At 37.7% G+C, this 17197-nt stretch overlaps 1 protein-coding gene across 2 annotated transcripts in view; it reads left to right on the top strand.

The window, feature by feature from the left end:
• Nucleotides 1–17197, top strand: part of LOC141807401 (cadherin-10-like) — a 61728-nt gene that overhangs the window by 17390 nt on the left and 27141 nt on the right. For both annotated transcript variants that reach the window (XM_074693389.1, XM_074693387.1), the window contains 2 exons: nucleotides 9964–10258; nucleotides 14235–14354. In XM_074693389.1, coding sequence (XP_074549490.1) covers nucleotides 9964–10258; nucleotides 14235–14354 — 415 coding nt within the window. The remainder of the gene's footprint in view (nucleotides 1–9963; nucleotides 10259–14234; nucleotides 14355–17197) is intronic.

Raw genomic sequence — 17197 nt, 5'->3', positions numbered from 1 at the left:
TACTGAGTGATTGGAATGTGTCACAGCAGTTGGTATGTCTCACTGGGTGATTGGCAGGTACCACTAAGGAATGGCAGGTGACTCTTAGGGATTGGCATGTGTCACTCAACATAATATTAGGTGTCACTTAGCTAATGGCAGGTGTCACTGAGCATAATGACAGGTGTCGTTTATCCAAAAGCAGGGGTCACTGAGCAAGTGGCAGGTGTCACTTACAGAATAGCAGATCTCACCGAGCAATTGGCAGATGTCATTGAGCCATCAGCAGGTGTCACTTTTGGAATGGTAGGTCTAACTGAGTGATTGGCAGGTACCACTAAGGAATGGCAGGTGGCTCTTAGTGATTGGCATGTGTCACCTAGGGATTTGCAGGTCTCACTGAGCATAATGTTGGTGTCACTTAACCAGTAGCAGGTGTCACTGAGTGACTGACAGGTGTCACTTACAGAATGGCAGATGTCACTAAGTGATTAGCAGATGTCATTGAGCAAATGGCCGATGTCACAGCAATCAGAAGGTCTCACTGAGTGAATGGCAGGTCCCATTGAGGAATGGCAGGTGGCGCTTAGGGATTGGCAGTCAGCACTGAGCAATCAATGCTACAAGCCTCTTTCAGATCTTGTCCTTACTGGGGTTTAGCAGCATTTAGCTAAACTGAAAGGGGTGAAATGGAATATAATTTTTATGCATATATTTGAAAACATTTATGTTTTATTCTTCAAAGGGCATGTCTTCTTTTATGGTGGCCAGCATCTTGCAACAACTTGACAAATGGAAGATTATACTTGTTATGTATCACAGAAGTTTCTTGTCCTTAAACAACACGGTAGTGTCATGACTAAGAGGGGTGAGCAGGGAAGTGTTTCAATTTAAAACGTGACAGCCAGATATCGCTAAGTTTTCCCATTTGTACAATCTGTTCCTCTTTGAGAAACGACGCAATGAAAAAGATGGATCGACAGGCTGCAGTGTCCTTTTATCAGTAATTTAATAGTCAAAGACTTAGACCAATAATGTGGTTTAATAGAGTTTAGTGCAATATTTCTGTTTATTTCACTTTTAATGCCATAACTGGAGGGTTACTGAGCAATAAAAACAGTTTTCAGAGGATGTTGTAACTGATATGGAGAATATCAGAAACATGTCACATGCTGAGAAACAGACCACTCAGTGACGGAGAGAGATGAGGCCCAGGGAGAGCACTCTGCAATGACAGACAGACAGAAAACTAGATTAAAGAGGTAAAGAGAGTGATAGACAGACAGCTTGAGACCAAAGGCAGAAAAAACAGCACTTTATTACTCAGCACAAAGCCATTAAAGCCTCGATGGTCTTCCTCATGAAGATCGTTTAATGGCCTTTGCAGTGCATCGTGGGAGGCCTTGTTTATTTCACATTCAATCAAAGCCCTCCAATCAGCCCACACACACTCACTAACTGTCACTTGAGGTTGATTTCTTGATTACGGCAATCAAAATGGATGTAAAGAACAGCCACACACCGACCGAGCTGTAACAGAAAAAGAGAGCACAACTGCCGCTGCTGCATAAAATAAACGCCGCTCATATGGCTCATCGAGGTGCTCAAAAGGCACGCTGCTCCGAGGGTCGCATACTGAGTGCTGCGACTGATACCTCACACAATGATAAGAAAGAAAGACGAGTTAAAGTAACGTTTCAAGCACTTACTCCGCAGGAAAAGTCGATGCATCGAGCATTTCTTCTCATGTAAATACACTACGCGGTGGCTGTGCATGTGTCAGAGTAAAACCCTTCAAATCTGCTTTTAACTGACTTTCACAGAGCCATTAATGAGTGTGAGCGCTCGCTGTGTGCAGCTGTGCTGCCCTACTTCTTAAGCAGAGCTGCGTGTGTGTGTGTGTGTGTGCAACGCTGAGCAATACAACCCCAAACTTTACATCCTGGAGCATTTGAGTGGCTTGTTTGAAGTGAACAAAATCCTATTAAATTCCTGCCTCATTGCATTGTCTTGTGCCTTGTAAAGAAAATGTGCTTCCATGAATTAGAATATTCAAGGTGGCTCGCTTTGTTGTGCTAATATTTTGCCAACAAGTATCCTTGAGATACTGCAGGGCCTCGCCGGGTGTATCTCTGCACAGTTTTTGCAGAACTTGTCGGGAATGCAGAGCAGAGCAGAGATACCTTAAGCTGTAACTTTAACCTGCATGGTATACCCCTACATTATACCGATGCTTTCCAACAGTAGAGAATTTCTGCCTGTCTTAGGAGACAGAGGGGGAGAGTGAGGAAGAGTAATTATCCTGTATCCGTTCCGCGCTCTATTTTGCTATCTTCTCTTTGCAGCAGCGAGCAATGCTTACCAGAGACCTGACAAGAATTGCCAATGATTTTGCTGCTTTGCTGACAATTCCTCAGTGTTTGTGCAAGGCGATTTAACTCATCAAGGCCCTCTTCTGTGCCTCTGTTGTAAGGCCTTGAAAAGGCTGTGTTTGTGCTGCAAGGCCTTGAAAGGGGAGCCTCTAAATCCCTTCAAATACAGCGCTACTACTGCTAACATTTGATTTCGGTCGAGCTGTGTGGAAAACACTGTCAGGAGTATCAATGCCACATCCCTTTTTCAAGCTGCAGTAGATGTTTGAGGGTTTCACACATCATTTTAAAATCTCACTCCTGGTGCGTATCAATAAAAAGCAGCTCAGGTTGCTCTCTGCCCTCGACGTTACTGCGCTGTTTACATCAAATCCATACTGTTTCTAACAGACATCCCTGCAGAAATCTGATGTTTAACCTCCATGTTGCTGGCGCGGAGCCTGCCTGCTTTCCTCGTACAGGAGCACCCTTATTTTTAGACGCAATGCTATCCATTAATAACTCAACAGCAGTGCTTACTTCAGCAAAATAGCTCCTTATTTGCTCCACCACTCAGTGAGAAATCTATACGGCCTTGGGGAGAAGTTCTGTTTACCCATATGATTAGGAAGCTGAGGTTATGTAGACATGGGATAATTAGTAAAAAGCACAGGAGGTAAGGGCCTGCATGCTCCCACGTCAACTGAGGGAAATATGTAAAATACATAACACACGGTTCTGTAAAAGTCCTATTATCCCGCAGACAGCTTGGCTGCAGAGGCTACAGCTCGTTTGATGGCTCGCTGTTTGTTGTTTTTCGCTTCTCAGGTTCCCTTCTGCAGGATTAACAACAAAGAGGAGAAATATGGTAATAATCAGATGGAAACTCCAGGAGAATACAATCAAAAGATTTAGAATAAACGCATTTTCCGCTCGTCTGAAATTGTATGGCCTAATTATTACACTGGAAGCACAGTGTGCTTGTTTGTGGTAATAATTCCGAGCAGCAGATATTTAATATATTCTGCAGCTTAGCCGATATGAGTAGAGTTGTTCGGCAAGGCAAAGGTAGCACATCGATTTCAGAGACACATTTTGAGGCTGTAGTTTTGAGTTGAAGTAAAGAAAGCTAAAACTTTGAGCTGCTGCTGCTAAAAACACTTAAACACTACAGGATGAGCTGTGGTCGCTCAGATTGTTTTTGGGAACATGTGATGCACGTCAAAGCTTGTTTAATGTCTGCTCTACATTTTTTTAATTATTTTTTAATCATTTTTTTAATCATTATTGAAGGAAAGCTCCTTTCAATCAGAAGCACATGGAAAGAAATTTGGTTACACTGGAAAAAAAAATGTTCGCGAAATGAACAGTGAAGTGCTGTAAAACAGCTACATTAAAAAAACAAAAGGTGTAAACTGAAAAACAACAAAGCAGTGTTTAATTTACCGTTTTATTTTGTAAAATACTGAACCAAACACATGTGTCAATTTTACAGTAGGGTTAGGGTTAAATAATCATCTTTATTGGTATATTTTTGTACTGTATTTAGAACACAGAAATACTGGGTAACAAAACATTTCATCTGTTTTTTTTTTTTTTTTTTTAACATTATCCTGATAAATTAGGTGAATTAAATTCCAATTTCTTTAGTTTGACTGATGCTGCTTTCACTTTAAAACTATGACATTACTACAGAAAAATACACTCCATTTGAAGTGACTTTGAAGTAAGTTTTAATGTCTTATAATGAAGATTTTACAGTATGACAAGCAACACTTCATATAAGTCTAACTGAAAGAAAAAAGTGGAAAAAATATTGTGGTCATGCTAATTCAGTTAAGGATAGCTGCTGGTTTTACTGGTTTAAAATGTAATTTGTTTGTAAATAACAGTTTTAAACTGCAAAACTGACAGGTTCTTTCATAAAGATGTTTCATTTTTACCATATTTCTTAACATAATTTCTCTTGAAACCACAGCTGCAAGTTTTTTTCAGTACAAACAACAGGATTTGTTTTTACAGTGTAGCATGTTTCAGTGAGTGTGTTTTACATTGTGAGGATATGGCATTTAAATGCAGAATGACAAACCTGGTTAGTTGTAGACCTGTAGACATCAGGTAGAACTAGATCCCTGATTTTAAGTTTCCATGAATGTTTTTTATCTGAGGAGATTAAAGCTGTTTTTGCATGTTTGACATTTCAAAAAACCTTCACAGAGTTCTGATGCAAAAAAAGAAAAAAAATGCGCAAAAATGTGTTTTTGTTCTGTATAGAGCGTAGTACATGCAGGAGCTTCAGGTTTTGTCACCTAACAGGTGTGGACTCTATAAAAACTTGATAACAGACTTGTTGCTCGGCTTTATACCTCAGTTATGCAGCTATGACTCAGCGTCTGTTGCTCAAGAGCCTTTTGTCTCACATTTAATGAAATTTTAATTTTGTTTAAGTGAAGTCTCGACTGTTTCTTTTGTAATGTTTCTAGTTTCCAACTTGACCTGAAGGGAATGTAGTGTCCTGAACCCTGCTCACCACAGACTTGAGGTCGGTGTTTTAGTGCCTCTCCCATCTTGACCTTGTTTTATACCCTATTACAACTTTAAGAAAAGACAAAAACCTGTTTGTTGCTCCAGAAGCTTGAAGCTCTTAATGCTGCTGCCATGTCCGTCTTTCCCAATAAAAAAAACCTAGCTGGGGCTGTTCCTATGTAAGTTTACTGCTTGAGTAAGGGGAAGCCCATTTAAGAAAGAAGATTAAGAAAGAAAGTTCTTAAAATCAGGACTGGGTGTTTTTTTTTTTTTTTTTGTTAATTCACTTTTTATTAAAATGCTGTATCTTTATTTGCTTTCACTGCATCTTATATATGATATTTAGTTTTTAGTTTTTTTTTTTTTTTTTTTTTTTTTTACAAAACATAAACATAAGGATAATTAACACAGTGAATCAATTTTAACAAAATGTCTGTATCATTTGAAATGAGAATTTGTCTTTATGTGACTATCATTCCAGATGACTCAATAAACAAACAAACAGAAAAAAATACAAATAATAATAAATAAATAAATAAGTAATACATTGGAAAAAAAAAAAAAAAAAAAAAAAAACAGAACCAAAAAAAAAAAAAAAAACTTTTCAATTTAGAGTCCCTCATATGAATTCACTAGACCTCCAAAATATAATTTTAGTTAATATCTATAAGTTACTGAAAGGGGGCCAGAGGTTGTTTTTTTTTTTTTTACATAAATAAAAGTAAATGAAGTAATACTAACATCTTAACATAATAATTATAATCTACAAAATAAAAAAAAAATAAAAATTAAATTAAATTAAAAGACACTTAAGATGCTTTAAAAACCCTGAGAAAATCCAACTCAAAGTCCAGTGTGTCCTGGATTCATAACTTTCTGACCTTCATGCACTTCTTGAATCTGTATCAGTGATGTGTTTAGGGAATTAAGCATTTCAGAAACCTGAATTTCAAAGTAGAGAGAAGGTGAATGCAGCACTACTGAAGCTAAATTTCACAGGAGGAAATTAGCACACACACTGTGTAAAGGCCATTATCATGAAAGCTCTCACCATCCAAAATTAGCCTGCCTCAAAGTCAACAGCAACGGCAGCCTTCACATATCATAACACAAGCTCTGCTTCTCAGCTCCAGCAGAGAATTCACATCCTGAACCGACGAGGAGAAAACAAATATATGTGAAAATTAAGGCTCCTCTTTAATAGACTTTGGATTAATGGGGTTCATTTGCATTAGAATATTCCCAAACACAGCCTGAAATACTGTGCATATTGTTCATTTTCAACCTGACAGCATCCTGTTTTCACATGCGTCCCCGTTTCCTTATTTCTGGCTGAGAATTGCCGATGCTCCGACGCTACATTTCTGATTTCCATTCAGAGATGTTCTGTTGACATCACTCTCCCAACTGCAGGAAAAAAATAATTAGTTTCTTCACAGCATGCAGACATAAATATTAATAAGTTACTGACGTACATTCTGTGTCCCTAACTACATGTCATTTAAAATGTGAGCCCGTGAGATAGCGCTCTAAATATATCTGCTGACAGATCCAGTACAGTAATGAGCCTGAATCAAGTGTCTGTCACAGCAGGCCGCCATTACTCCTCAGTGACACTCAGAGCATGCTTCAAGGTGATGGATAGGTCAGAGGTGACTAATTTTAGCAGTTGTTGCTGTAGGTCAGGTTTTCATCATTTTTCAAAGGCGCAATTTGGAAGAAAAATCGGAGACTAATTTGATCTGAACTAATGGAGTGTGTCGCACTTGACACTGTGGGTGTGCCAGGCCGTGCTCTGTTCGGGGACAGGTTGAATCCTCGGTGGGTTTCCAGTTCAGGAGTGCCATTTGTTTATTTATTTATTTATTTCTGAAAATGGTCTGGGAAAGAAAAGTGGATGCCGCCTGTAGTTTTGAAAGCAGTGGCAGAAAACTTTGATCTGTCCTCCAGTTAGCAGAAACAATGTCACCCAAAGTGTCACAACATTTTCTCAAAGTTTGTGGTCTTGTGTCTGTGTCCAGACTTTGTGAGTGGCAGCTTGCTTCAGCATCTCTGTCTTTGCTCTTCTTTTTTCCTCCTCTTCTCTCATCGTTTTAGCTATTGTTGAATATGGAGCCTGTCATCACGTCTTATGGTCCATTTTTTGGCCATTGACAGCAAACTACTTTGGTTTCCAGTGGTGTTGTCATGATTTTTGTCTGGAGATCCTATGTCCAACCATGTTGCTATTTGTTTACACACAAGATACGCTGTTAACAGCTTGTAGCAGGCTGATGCTAACTGGTGCTAGGCCCGTTGTTCCCTATGATCTGAGGAGAAGGCGTGAGGACGACACGCTGGTGCTGCGGGATGAACTCGGAAGAATCATCAGTGACCTGTCCTTCCATCCATCATTACGGGGGATGTACGATGGCAGGCTAACCGTGCTAACCCAGCACCAGAGGGAACACCCGAAGGCAGAGTAGCATCATGCTATTCAGAGCTAACACCAGACACCAACACCACATTGGAAGAGCTTCACCTGCTGTGAGCAGACAGGATCCAGGAGACAGAGACTGAACAGACTGCTGGGGAGGCTCAGTCCTGGACCTTGTGGAGGTGAAGGCTGGCTGACTGGACAATGATGGACAAGCTGTCGTCTCTGATAGGCTTTTCTTATCTAAATGAAGCTTGTTTTACTCTATTATATATTTTTGGATTTTTGCAATATACACTTTTTTGTAGGGATGGGTACCAAATTACGTACTTTCAATGGTACCAATCATAGACTGAATATAGAGTGGACAGCGTGGCTTCGCCATTTACCATTGTACGATTTTTAAGCCAGAGTACCCCTGTCGCAGATGCAGCAGTCGTGCAGCCAGAGTCTGCGCAGTCTGAGTGGCGCCGGGTGACAAAAATAATAAATGTATTTTTCTTTTAAAAGTCTTGTCACTTCTTGACTTGACATGTTTTACAACCCCCCCCCCCCCCAAAAAAAAAAAAAAATACAGACGAACGGCAGCTGTCAATCATCGTTAAACGTGACGTAAATTCCTGGTTTTAACCATAACTAATGAAAACAAAACTTTTCAGAAAAAAGATGACTTGAATACAAGGCAGCCAAATAACATATTCAAATCACCACAACAATCGGACGTAAAAAACATTTCTACCATCAGCCACCAGGGGGAGCAGTTTTTGTGGTGACATCACTTTGAGCAGAGCAGGATGATGCCTTTTTTTTTTTTTTTACAGTCTATGGTACCAACCAAATTCTGTCTTTAGCACCGAGTGCAGATTTATGACAAGGGACCATGTAAAGGTACCTGAACGCATCATTGTGACTATGAGGGCGCAGCAAAGTAGGCGATTCTCTATGCTGGACATGAACACAGAATTGCATGGTTAAATGACGAGAAATAAATATGTTGAATTTAAAAAACTTTGAGATAGTTTAATTGTTAATCTGTCATAGCTAGCTTGTTTCAACACAAGTCCCACCTCTGGTAAAGAACTCAGCCAATCATAGCCCAGGATTTTGGTGTTGCCGAGAGAGCTGGTGTTTTGAACCAACTCTGATCAATGGGTTTTGACTCTACAAATCATTTATTGGAAGTGGTTTACCTTTCTGATTATGGTCTCATTTGTTTTGTAGATCAGGAAGCTTGAGCTTTCTAAAGCTACATACTCCTCTGGATGAGGCTGCTTCTGTTTAAGAAACTCCTGCCGTGGTGGGCAGTCAATCACAAAGAGATGTATGATTTTGTTATTCAAAAGAAAAAAAAAGGAAAAGGCAGCAACCCAATACCCAAACTCAAGGCTATAAGAGTCTGATGGATGTGAAATGTCCAGAGCCTTTTACAGTCCATAATGTAGATGTGGCTTCAGTCCCCTTGAGCAAGACGTATTCATCCAGCCATCTTTTATTCAACAGGGACCAAAATGCATGCATACGTGACTTTTCCTGGACAGTGACAGAGCTGGAGGGTTTCTAGGAGGACTCGTATCAAGAAGTTTGTTACAAGTAAATCTGCTACAGAAGACAAAAAGCCACGACCAAGACGACATTTTTGTGAATCATCTGTTCTCAGAGTCTCGGTTTAGCTGGGAAACAGAAACTTTAGATGGAGAAACAAAAAACAGAGACAAACTTCAGTCTGCAATGAGAATTCAGGGTTAAAGATTCCACGAAGTTTCACTGGTGCTGTTTTTTTTATTTTTTTATTATTGTTTAGAAATATTTATGAAGCAGGGGTTGCAGGAAGAGAGGAAACTGTCACCAAGGCAGAGTAAACTGGGTTTATTTGGAGGAAGTTTGCTTCTCTCAGTTATGCATTGAGAGAAGGGAACCTTAAATATCACATTTGAAGAAACACAGGTGGACATATTTGTGTATGAAGGAGTAAAATTAATCAAACAGTCTAAAACCGATACCAATGTGTGATGATTCAAATTGGCTGAGATAAAAAAAAAATAAAAATTGCAATGCCCTATCTAAACAGCAGGGGGCCGTTTTTCCTTAAAAAAAATGAAAACCCCCAAACCAGGAAGACATGCAAACCCAAGACAGTTTATTTGAATATATTTTATTTATACATATTTTTCAGTAACTTTCATGAGATTTGTCTGATTTTTATTTTTTTATCAATTTATTTTTTGTTATTTAAAATAAAATAAAATTTCACTTGCGCTTTTAAAAAAATGACTAACTTTGTTTTGTACAGTTTACCCTACCTCAGAATTTTTTTTTTTTTTAAATCTCTTTGATTTGTAAAATAAGGAGAAAATATATTTTGTAGTTTTATACATTTAGATATTTTTTATTTATTTTATTTATATTTATGTGTATATTTGAAATTTTGCATACATTGCATTGCTTGCATTTTGCAGCTCATACTGGCAAAAAAAAAAAAAAAAAAAAGTAAGAAAATTGTATCATCAATCTAGTATCGGAAACCATATCTAATCGTGAGTTGAGTGTAAAGTTACATCCCTGTCAGTCAGTAATGGTACAAACTTATGTTTGCAACAAAAAAAGAGCTTTCAGTGGGACTTTGTTGTGTTTCAATCACTTTGTTTCTAGAAGTTTGACGCTGTCTCCATAAACCGTGTCTCTACTTCGCAGTTGCACTCCAGCATGGACAAAGGTGAAGGCAACGTGAGGTACGTTCTGACCGGAGACGGGGCGGGCACCCTTTTCCTGATCGATGAGAAGTCTGGGGATATTCACGCCACGAAGAGGCTGGACAGGGAGGAGAAAGCCATGTACACGCTGTTCGCAAAAGTTTTGGATAAAAACACCAACGCCGAGCTGGAGCCTGACACTGAATTCAACATTAAAATCCACGATATCAACGACAACGAACCAAAGTTTTCAAAGGACATCTACTTTGCCAGTGTTCCTGAGATGTCTGAAGTTGGTGAGTTATGGTTTGTCTTCTTCCTTCTTTCCTCTGCCTTACATCTGTGTAAACTGTTGTTCTGGCTGTTTTAATCTGACTTCCTCTTCGTCATGCAGCTTCCAGAGTCATTTTTATGATCCTTATTTGTTTGGTCAGGCTCATTGAGCATGCATAACCAGTAACGCCATTTGCCATTTTTAATAGGCAGTGGAAAATATTGAAAGTTTAAATTGTCGCAGTCTTTCCAATTAAAGATTTGCTTCATTGCCCTCCACTTCATTCCATTCCAGTCATATAAATAAACCAATTGGCATGAATATAAACAAAGCTTTAAAAAAATAATGCATGCAACTTGAAATCAATTCTCCATTGAAGCCACAAATTAATACACAGGAGCAATCAAGGGTGAATCAGAACCCAATTGACAAACAACAATGGCCTATTTGTGAGTCATAATGCCCTGCTCTTGGATTCCTCAGCCTCATGCGCGCTGGCTAAAGGTGGGTCAGGGTCACCGCTGCTCATCTCCGGACTAATAAAGGGCCTTATATGTTCAGACTGAACACGCTGGTTAATCAAGCCAGCCAGCCATGGAAAATCAGCAGCTCCCTTTTATGCTATCAGTGCTGGGGACTAAGTGGGACAGATGTTCAAGGGTTCATTAGTATGCATGGAGACAGTCCGACCCAAACAGGACACGGCAGAGGTCTCCTGAATGCCAAGGACAGTATTTGCAAAGTGGTGTTATTGAAACGCTCTGCTGGATTATGTGGGACTTAATATTGGAGTGACTAAATGACAAGAGATCTGAGGGGAACTGAGCTCTGTCTGGGCTTTCAACTTAACTTGAATACTTGGCACAGGAAGAACATTTATTAGAACCTGAAGCATCTGTTTGACTTGATTATGTGATGTATAGATTGTGCATAAACCCTCCCTGATTGGATGGATGTAAAACAGGCAGAATCCAGCAGCACATATATTCAACCCCAGCGTCTGTGGGAACAGTAATTACAGTCCAGCTCCTCAGCAGGAGGTTGTCTCTGCTGGCTCTGGCTAAAGAGGTCAGGGGAAATAAATGAGTTTAAAAATTCATCGATAATATGACCTCACTGAGCCAAAGGGAGCACAGCTTGTATAAAAAATGGATCCATGTTTATTAAAATAAGAGCGAAGAAACATTTGATAAAGCTGCTTCTTTTAATTTGTAAGTCTGCTGAAATGAAAGCAAACTGCTGGATGATTTGATTTCATTTCGTGCTTGTGGAGTCTGTGGGTTTAAATGTTGGTTCAGCAAACCGCCTCAGCTTTTAGTAGCTCTGATCAGCATTTTTTATAACAAACATCTTTAAGTCTTTGGGATCAACCATACTCCCACTGTGACCATTTTGTTGACGTTACACTTAAGGTGGGACTCTCAAACCTAGTCTCATGTCTCAGTTTAAGGTTGTAAGTCCTATAAAACACTGATAGGCTGACAGCCCACAAGCCAAAGTCAGAAAACAGCTAAAGTTAGCATTCAGTCACAACTTATTATACTGTATTTTGGCATTTAACCAACATTTTCAGCCACTTTCCGCCCATACAACACTTAAAGAAGAGGTATTTTGCTTTTTCACTTTTTTTTCCTGTCTCTCTGGTGCCCCTGTACCATCTTTACATGATTAACAGTTCAAAAAATGTATTTATTTATGTATTTATTTATTTAATTAATAGTTCATTTTTTTTATTTATATTAAAAGTGTTTAATTTATTAGATCTAAAAGAAAATAATAAGCAAATATTGATAACAAATAACAATAATATTAATCTTGATTAAAACAAACCAAAAAAATGGCAACATAGAAACTTTATTAATTTGCAAAAAAAAAAAAAAAAAAAAGCAAAGAGAAATAGAGTTAAAATATTAATTTTACACCTTTAACATTGTTAAATGATGGATATAATTAAAACTGCTTAACTTACACACACATCTTTAATAATATATAATATAATTCAATGTAATATAATATAATATAATATAATATAATATAATATAATATAATGAAAAAATAAAAAAATAAAATAAAATAGTATATGACAAAACATTTCCTGAATTTCCCCTTAGAGAAAAGTAAAGTATATTTTCTTTTTTTCTATTATATATTACTTTATTCTATTCTGTATAATGTACTGACACTATCAATTCTTCTTACATGCAATTGCTGTCATTATAAATTATAACTGAACAAACATAATATATCTCATATATGCACTTACTGTACCTCTATATGACTGCAAATATGAGTTCTAAATCTGTAAAAAATATTTAAATATGTATTTAAACACCCAACATATATATTTATATATTCACATTTGCACAATTAGGGCTGCACGGTGGTGCAACGGTTAGCGCTGCAGCCTCACAGCAAGGAAGGTCACCGGTTCAATTCCCCACCTCAGCCGGTGGGTCTTTCTGTGTGGAGTTTGCATGTTCTCCCCGTGCATGCGTGGGTTCTCTCCCACGCATGCATGTTTTTGGACTTCCTCCCACAGTCCAAAAACATGCTTACCAGGTTAATTGGTCACACCACATTGTCCCTAGGTGTGAGTGTGTGCGTGCATGGTTGTCTGTCTATGTGTCAGCTCTGCGATTGACTGGCGACCAGTCCAGGGTGTACCCTGCCTCTCGCCCAATGATTGCTGGGATAGGCTCCAGCCACCCGCGACCCTAAAACAGGATAAGCGATATAGAAAATGGATGGATGGATTTGCACAATTAAAAAAAAATACAAATGCATGTTCATACATTGATGCCAGTGCATTTTTTACATTCATACCCACAAAAAGAGGCACACACATCTATGTATAGGCATGCACATACACACCTTTTCATTTTTATGTTTAATAAAAAAAAACAGTAAATAGTCTGTTTCTGGTGTTTTAGAAAACCCTTTTATTAGCCTCTGTCCGAAACGCTTTGTTTTAGCTACTGTCTCTTTAAGGCTCCCTCCTCCACAAACCCGCTTTGCTCTGATTGGCCAGGCTTTTCATTAAGCTCTCGACATAAGACTCTAAGACTGACTGTTATCTTTGTGCTAATGTTAGCTGAAGCCCTGTCCTGAGACGGGGTTACATTCACAGTTTTACCTCCAACATCTGGGACACGAGCCTCTTTCAGATGACAGGATGAGAAATCTGACTTGTGTAACCGCAATTTCCTTCAAACAAACAAGCAGGGAAATGACAACAGATTGTCAGATTATGGCGGTTTACACAGATTACAACCTGGAACACGGAAACAGGACGTGATAACTGAGTTTTTCACCCTGAGAGTGACGTCACAGGTCTGAGTCTTTAAAGGTTTACTCAGGCAAAAACAAAATGCAGAATGACTGCCAGTAACTGCCCTTGGCTTTAAGTGAAAACATTTACAGAGACATATTCAGGAGAGATATTTTACAGAAAACACCAAAGAGTTGTTTGCAGGCTGTGGGAAACGTGTAATTTATCTTACAGGGTGTAATATCTCTGCTCATGGAGGCAGAAACCCTCACTCGGTATTCTGATGACACAGGAACTTTTATCCTCACTGATATTTAAGACATCAATCTACCCACACAGAATTTAATCAAAGCAATAATTTTCACTAATGGACCAAAAGAGACTCAGCGATGGTCTGCAAGCTTTTCACTTTTTATTAATACTTTAGCAAAACTGCAACAGCTGAACCTTTGTCTTTATGTGAATCCTTAAGATGCTTTGTTACAGATTGTTTGCGCAGATGTGACGTCTTTTGTTGAACCAACAATTTGATTACCTCCAGGACTCAGTAGTAGGACATAAAAAATATGAGATTAGACGGCGTGACTCACTGCCGTGCTCAAAGTATTGCTAGATTTACTGCACGTGCTCTCCAGTAAATGAATAAAACGCGCTCAGTGAGTGCCTCTGTATCATCTTGTGTAGGATCTGCGCTTTTAGTGTTTGACTTTGTTTGCTTTTTTTTTTCCAGGTACATCTGTTGCTACTATAACCGCCACTGATGCGGATGATCAAACGTATGGGAACAGTGCCAGGCTGGTATACAGCATCCTGCAGGGACAGCCGTATTTCTCTGTGGATTCTGAGAACGGTAAGCCCAACGCAGCGGGAGCTCTTGGATTCAGTTTCTTGTCTCATTGAAGAACCTTTATGTTGAGTAATTAACACACAATTGCATTTATATGTGTGTGTGATTGCTGCTGATCCTATTAAACTAAAACATCTATGAATAACTTTTACCAACCTGACAGTTACGTGGCTTCATTGAGCTAAAATCTTTTTGGCTATTTGCTAATTTCCAGTTCTAGCTTTGATGTGAGTGAGAAAAAAAAAAAGATTTATCTGTTAAAAAACTAAGAATATCTGTGTGAACTTCATGTTGGAAACTAATGAGTCTCTAAAATGGCTCATACCAGTCGAACATAAGAGACGTCTGAGGGACTAAAGACTTCAGTAATGTGTAAATCTGTTACCAAGTAACAGCTGCTGCAGGGTTCAATCAGAGCTGTACATAACCTGAACAAGAAAATCAATGAAAACAACAATAATGTGAAAATCTCAGTGTGTAAAATGTTGATTTTAAAGTTTTAATTTTGATGTTTTTTTGTTTTTTTTTAAATCAATTTGACCCTGAATTCAACTGAAATTGGGCCAGTTGATGTATCAAATGCTGAAATTGAAAAAAGTACGTCATTTTATAAAGAACAAATTAGGGCTGCAACTAATGATTATTTTAGTAATCTATTACTCTGACGATTATATTTATGATTAATCGATGAATCGGAAAAAGGATGAGAATGCATAATAGTAAAATTCACAAAACCCAACGTGCGTTATTTTAGCTGATGACTATTGTTTGCTTAAAGATGTATACAAAGAAACAACATATGTAAACATAGTAACACGCTGTGCGCTTTTACTCACCATGAAATTCTCCCAAACTCTGGATTTTTTTGGACCAACAGCTTCTCTGGCTCTGCCACTTTTTGCATGTTTACTTGTTTCTTTCAACCTGCCGGCTCAGCTTCTCCTCCACCACGTTGATCTGTTTTAGGGCTGTCATTTTAACGCGTCAATTAGATTAATTAATTACATCGCAAATTAACGCGTTATAAAAATTAATGCAGATTAATCTGGATCCCAAACCCGCGGGGCGTTCAAAGACGCACTTATTTTCAAATGTCTGGCATTTACAAACCGTTTATTCTACTTGGAAAAAGAGGTATTCTCGTCAGATTTTTAAATTTCCGACGATCCCTGAATGTATCACGTGATGTCAGCAACATGCTTTAAACCGGAGGGAGGGAAGAGAGTGATTTTTGGGGGACTGCCGTCCACATCTCGTTTATTCACGCGTCCTTTTGGAAAATCTGCAGTAAATCAACCGTTTGCTCTAGCTCAAGTCTGTAAAAAACAGATAATTCTACACTCTTTACTGCTTTAAACAAGCCCTGAATTATCGATATTTGTCCTGTATTTAAATCTAAAGAATTCTTTAAAAATTTGCTTCCATCTTCCTGGTGTTTTCAGCTTGGGGCTGCTCTGCACCAATGAGCAACAGTTTGTGTGTTCAGAGCATGTTAAACTGAAAATACTTCACTTTTCTTTGATCCAAGACTTAAATAAAGTGTTTTGTACATAGTTCCTCACAGTTTTTAGCCTTTAGCCCTGGTTCTCCTGACCTCATAGAAGAATAGAAGTTCATGTTGCAGTGAAAATTGAGTCCACATCAAGTAAAAATGTGACAGAAGCAAAAACCGTCCTAAAAATCAAATCAGCTTATCTTAGGAGCAGGACTGTGTAGATTTTGTAAAGATAGAACCATAAAACTTTTTTCATGTGTTCCTTATGCATCAGGGTACCTAAAAATGTGTTGTTTATATTCCCAACTTATTTTTAAATGTTTTTTTTAGTGTCTTTTAATGTAATTTTAATGTCCTGGAATTCAAATTCTTTATTTTGGGACCTTAAGCAGATATGAGATTAAAATGCGATTAATTAGATTAATTAATTACAAATCCTGTAAATAATTAGATTAATTTTTTTAATCGCCTGACAGCACTAATCTGTTTACATGTGGCACATACAGCCCAGGTAATCTACACTCCAGTCCAGTAGGTGGCGGCAATGCACCTTCAGCTGGTTGTAAAACGCTAAATAATCCGACAAAGAGAAGCAGACAAATCGACTGAAGAAAAACTAATACAGTAATGATGCGGTACAGTGCGTGGATTATAGAAAAACGTTGTTGACGCTTTACTAATCGGTTTTTATCATTTTTTTGAATCAACGTTGCAGCCCTGGAATAAATACTTATTGAAAATATACTATCAACAAAAGAAAATAAAAGGGACAACAAAACACGCAAAAAAGTGTGTACTGTCAATCAAAAACAAAAAAAAAAAAGAAAAATCAACAACATTCCTAGTAAACAAAATAATTATATTAAAGCTGATTATCTTTCTTTTTTATAATAAGATATGCATGCTTATATGATTTTCCTGTGTCTCCTCAGAAGGATGGGGTCCCTCATTTTAGCTTGTTGTCTTCTGAACCCTTCCTGAGTCCCCTTTGATATTTTTAATGTTAAGTTTTGAGTGGTCTTACTTTTGTGTAAATAAGTAAACTGAAGGTATGAAATGAATAAAATAGAATAGATTAGAATACACTTTATTTGGAAATTCAGGAGTCACAGCAGCAATACAAGAACATGAAAGTAAGAAAGAAATTTACAAGTAAGAAAATAAAAAATAGAAATAAAAAACAAATATATAATAATTATATATATTTAAAAAAATAAGATAATAAATATATTAAAAATAAAATCATTCAAAATAAAAAATATATAGAAAATATAATAATTAAATTATTAATATTTAGAAAATAAAATAATAATAATAGTAAATATGTAGAATATAGGATAATATCATGAAA

Source organism: Halichoeres trimaculatus, unplaced genomic scaffold (assembly GCF_033239565.1).
Source record: "Halichoeres trimaculatus isolate MK-OKI-2021-1 unplaced genomic scaffold, fHalTri1.1 fHalTri1_scaffold_18, whole genome shotgun sequence".
In the NCBI taxonomy this organism is placed as follows: Eukaryota; Metazoa; Chordata; class Actinopteri; order Labriformes; family Labridae; genus Halichoeres; species Halichoeres trimaculatus.
This window is presented reverse-complemented; position numbering and strand designations above follow the sequence as displayed.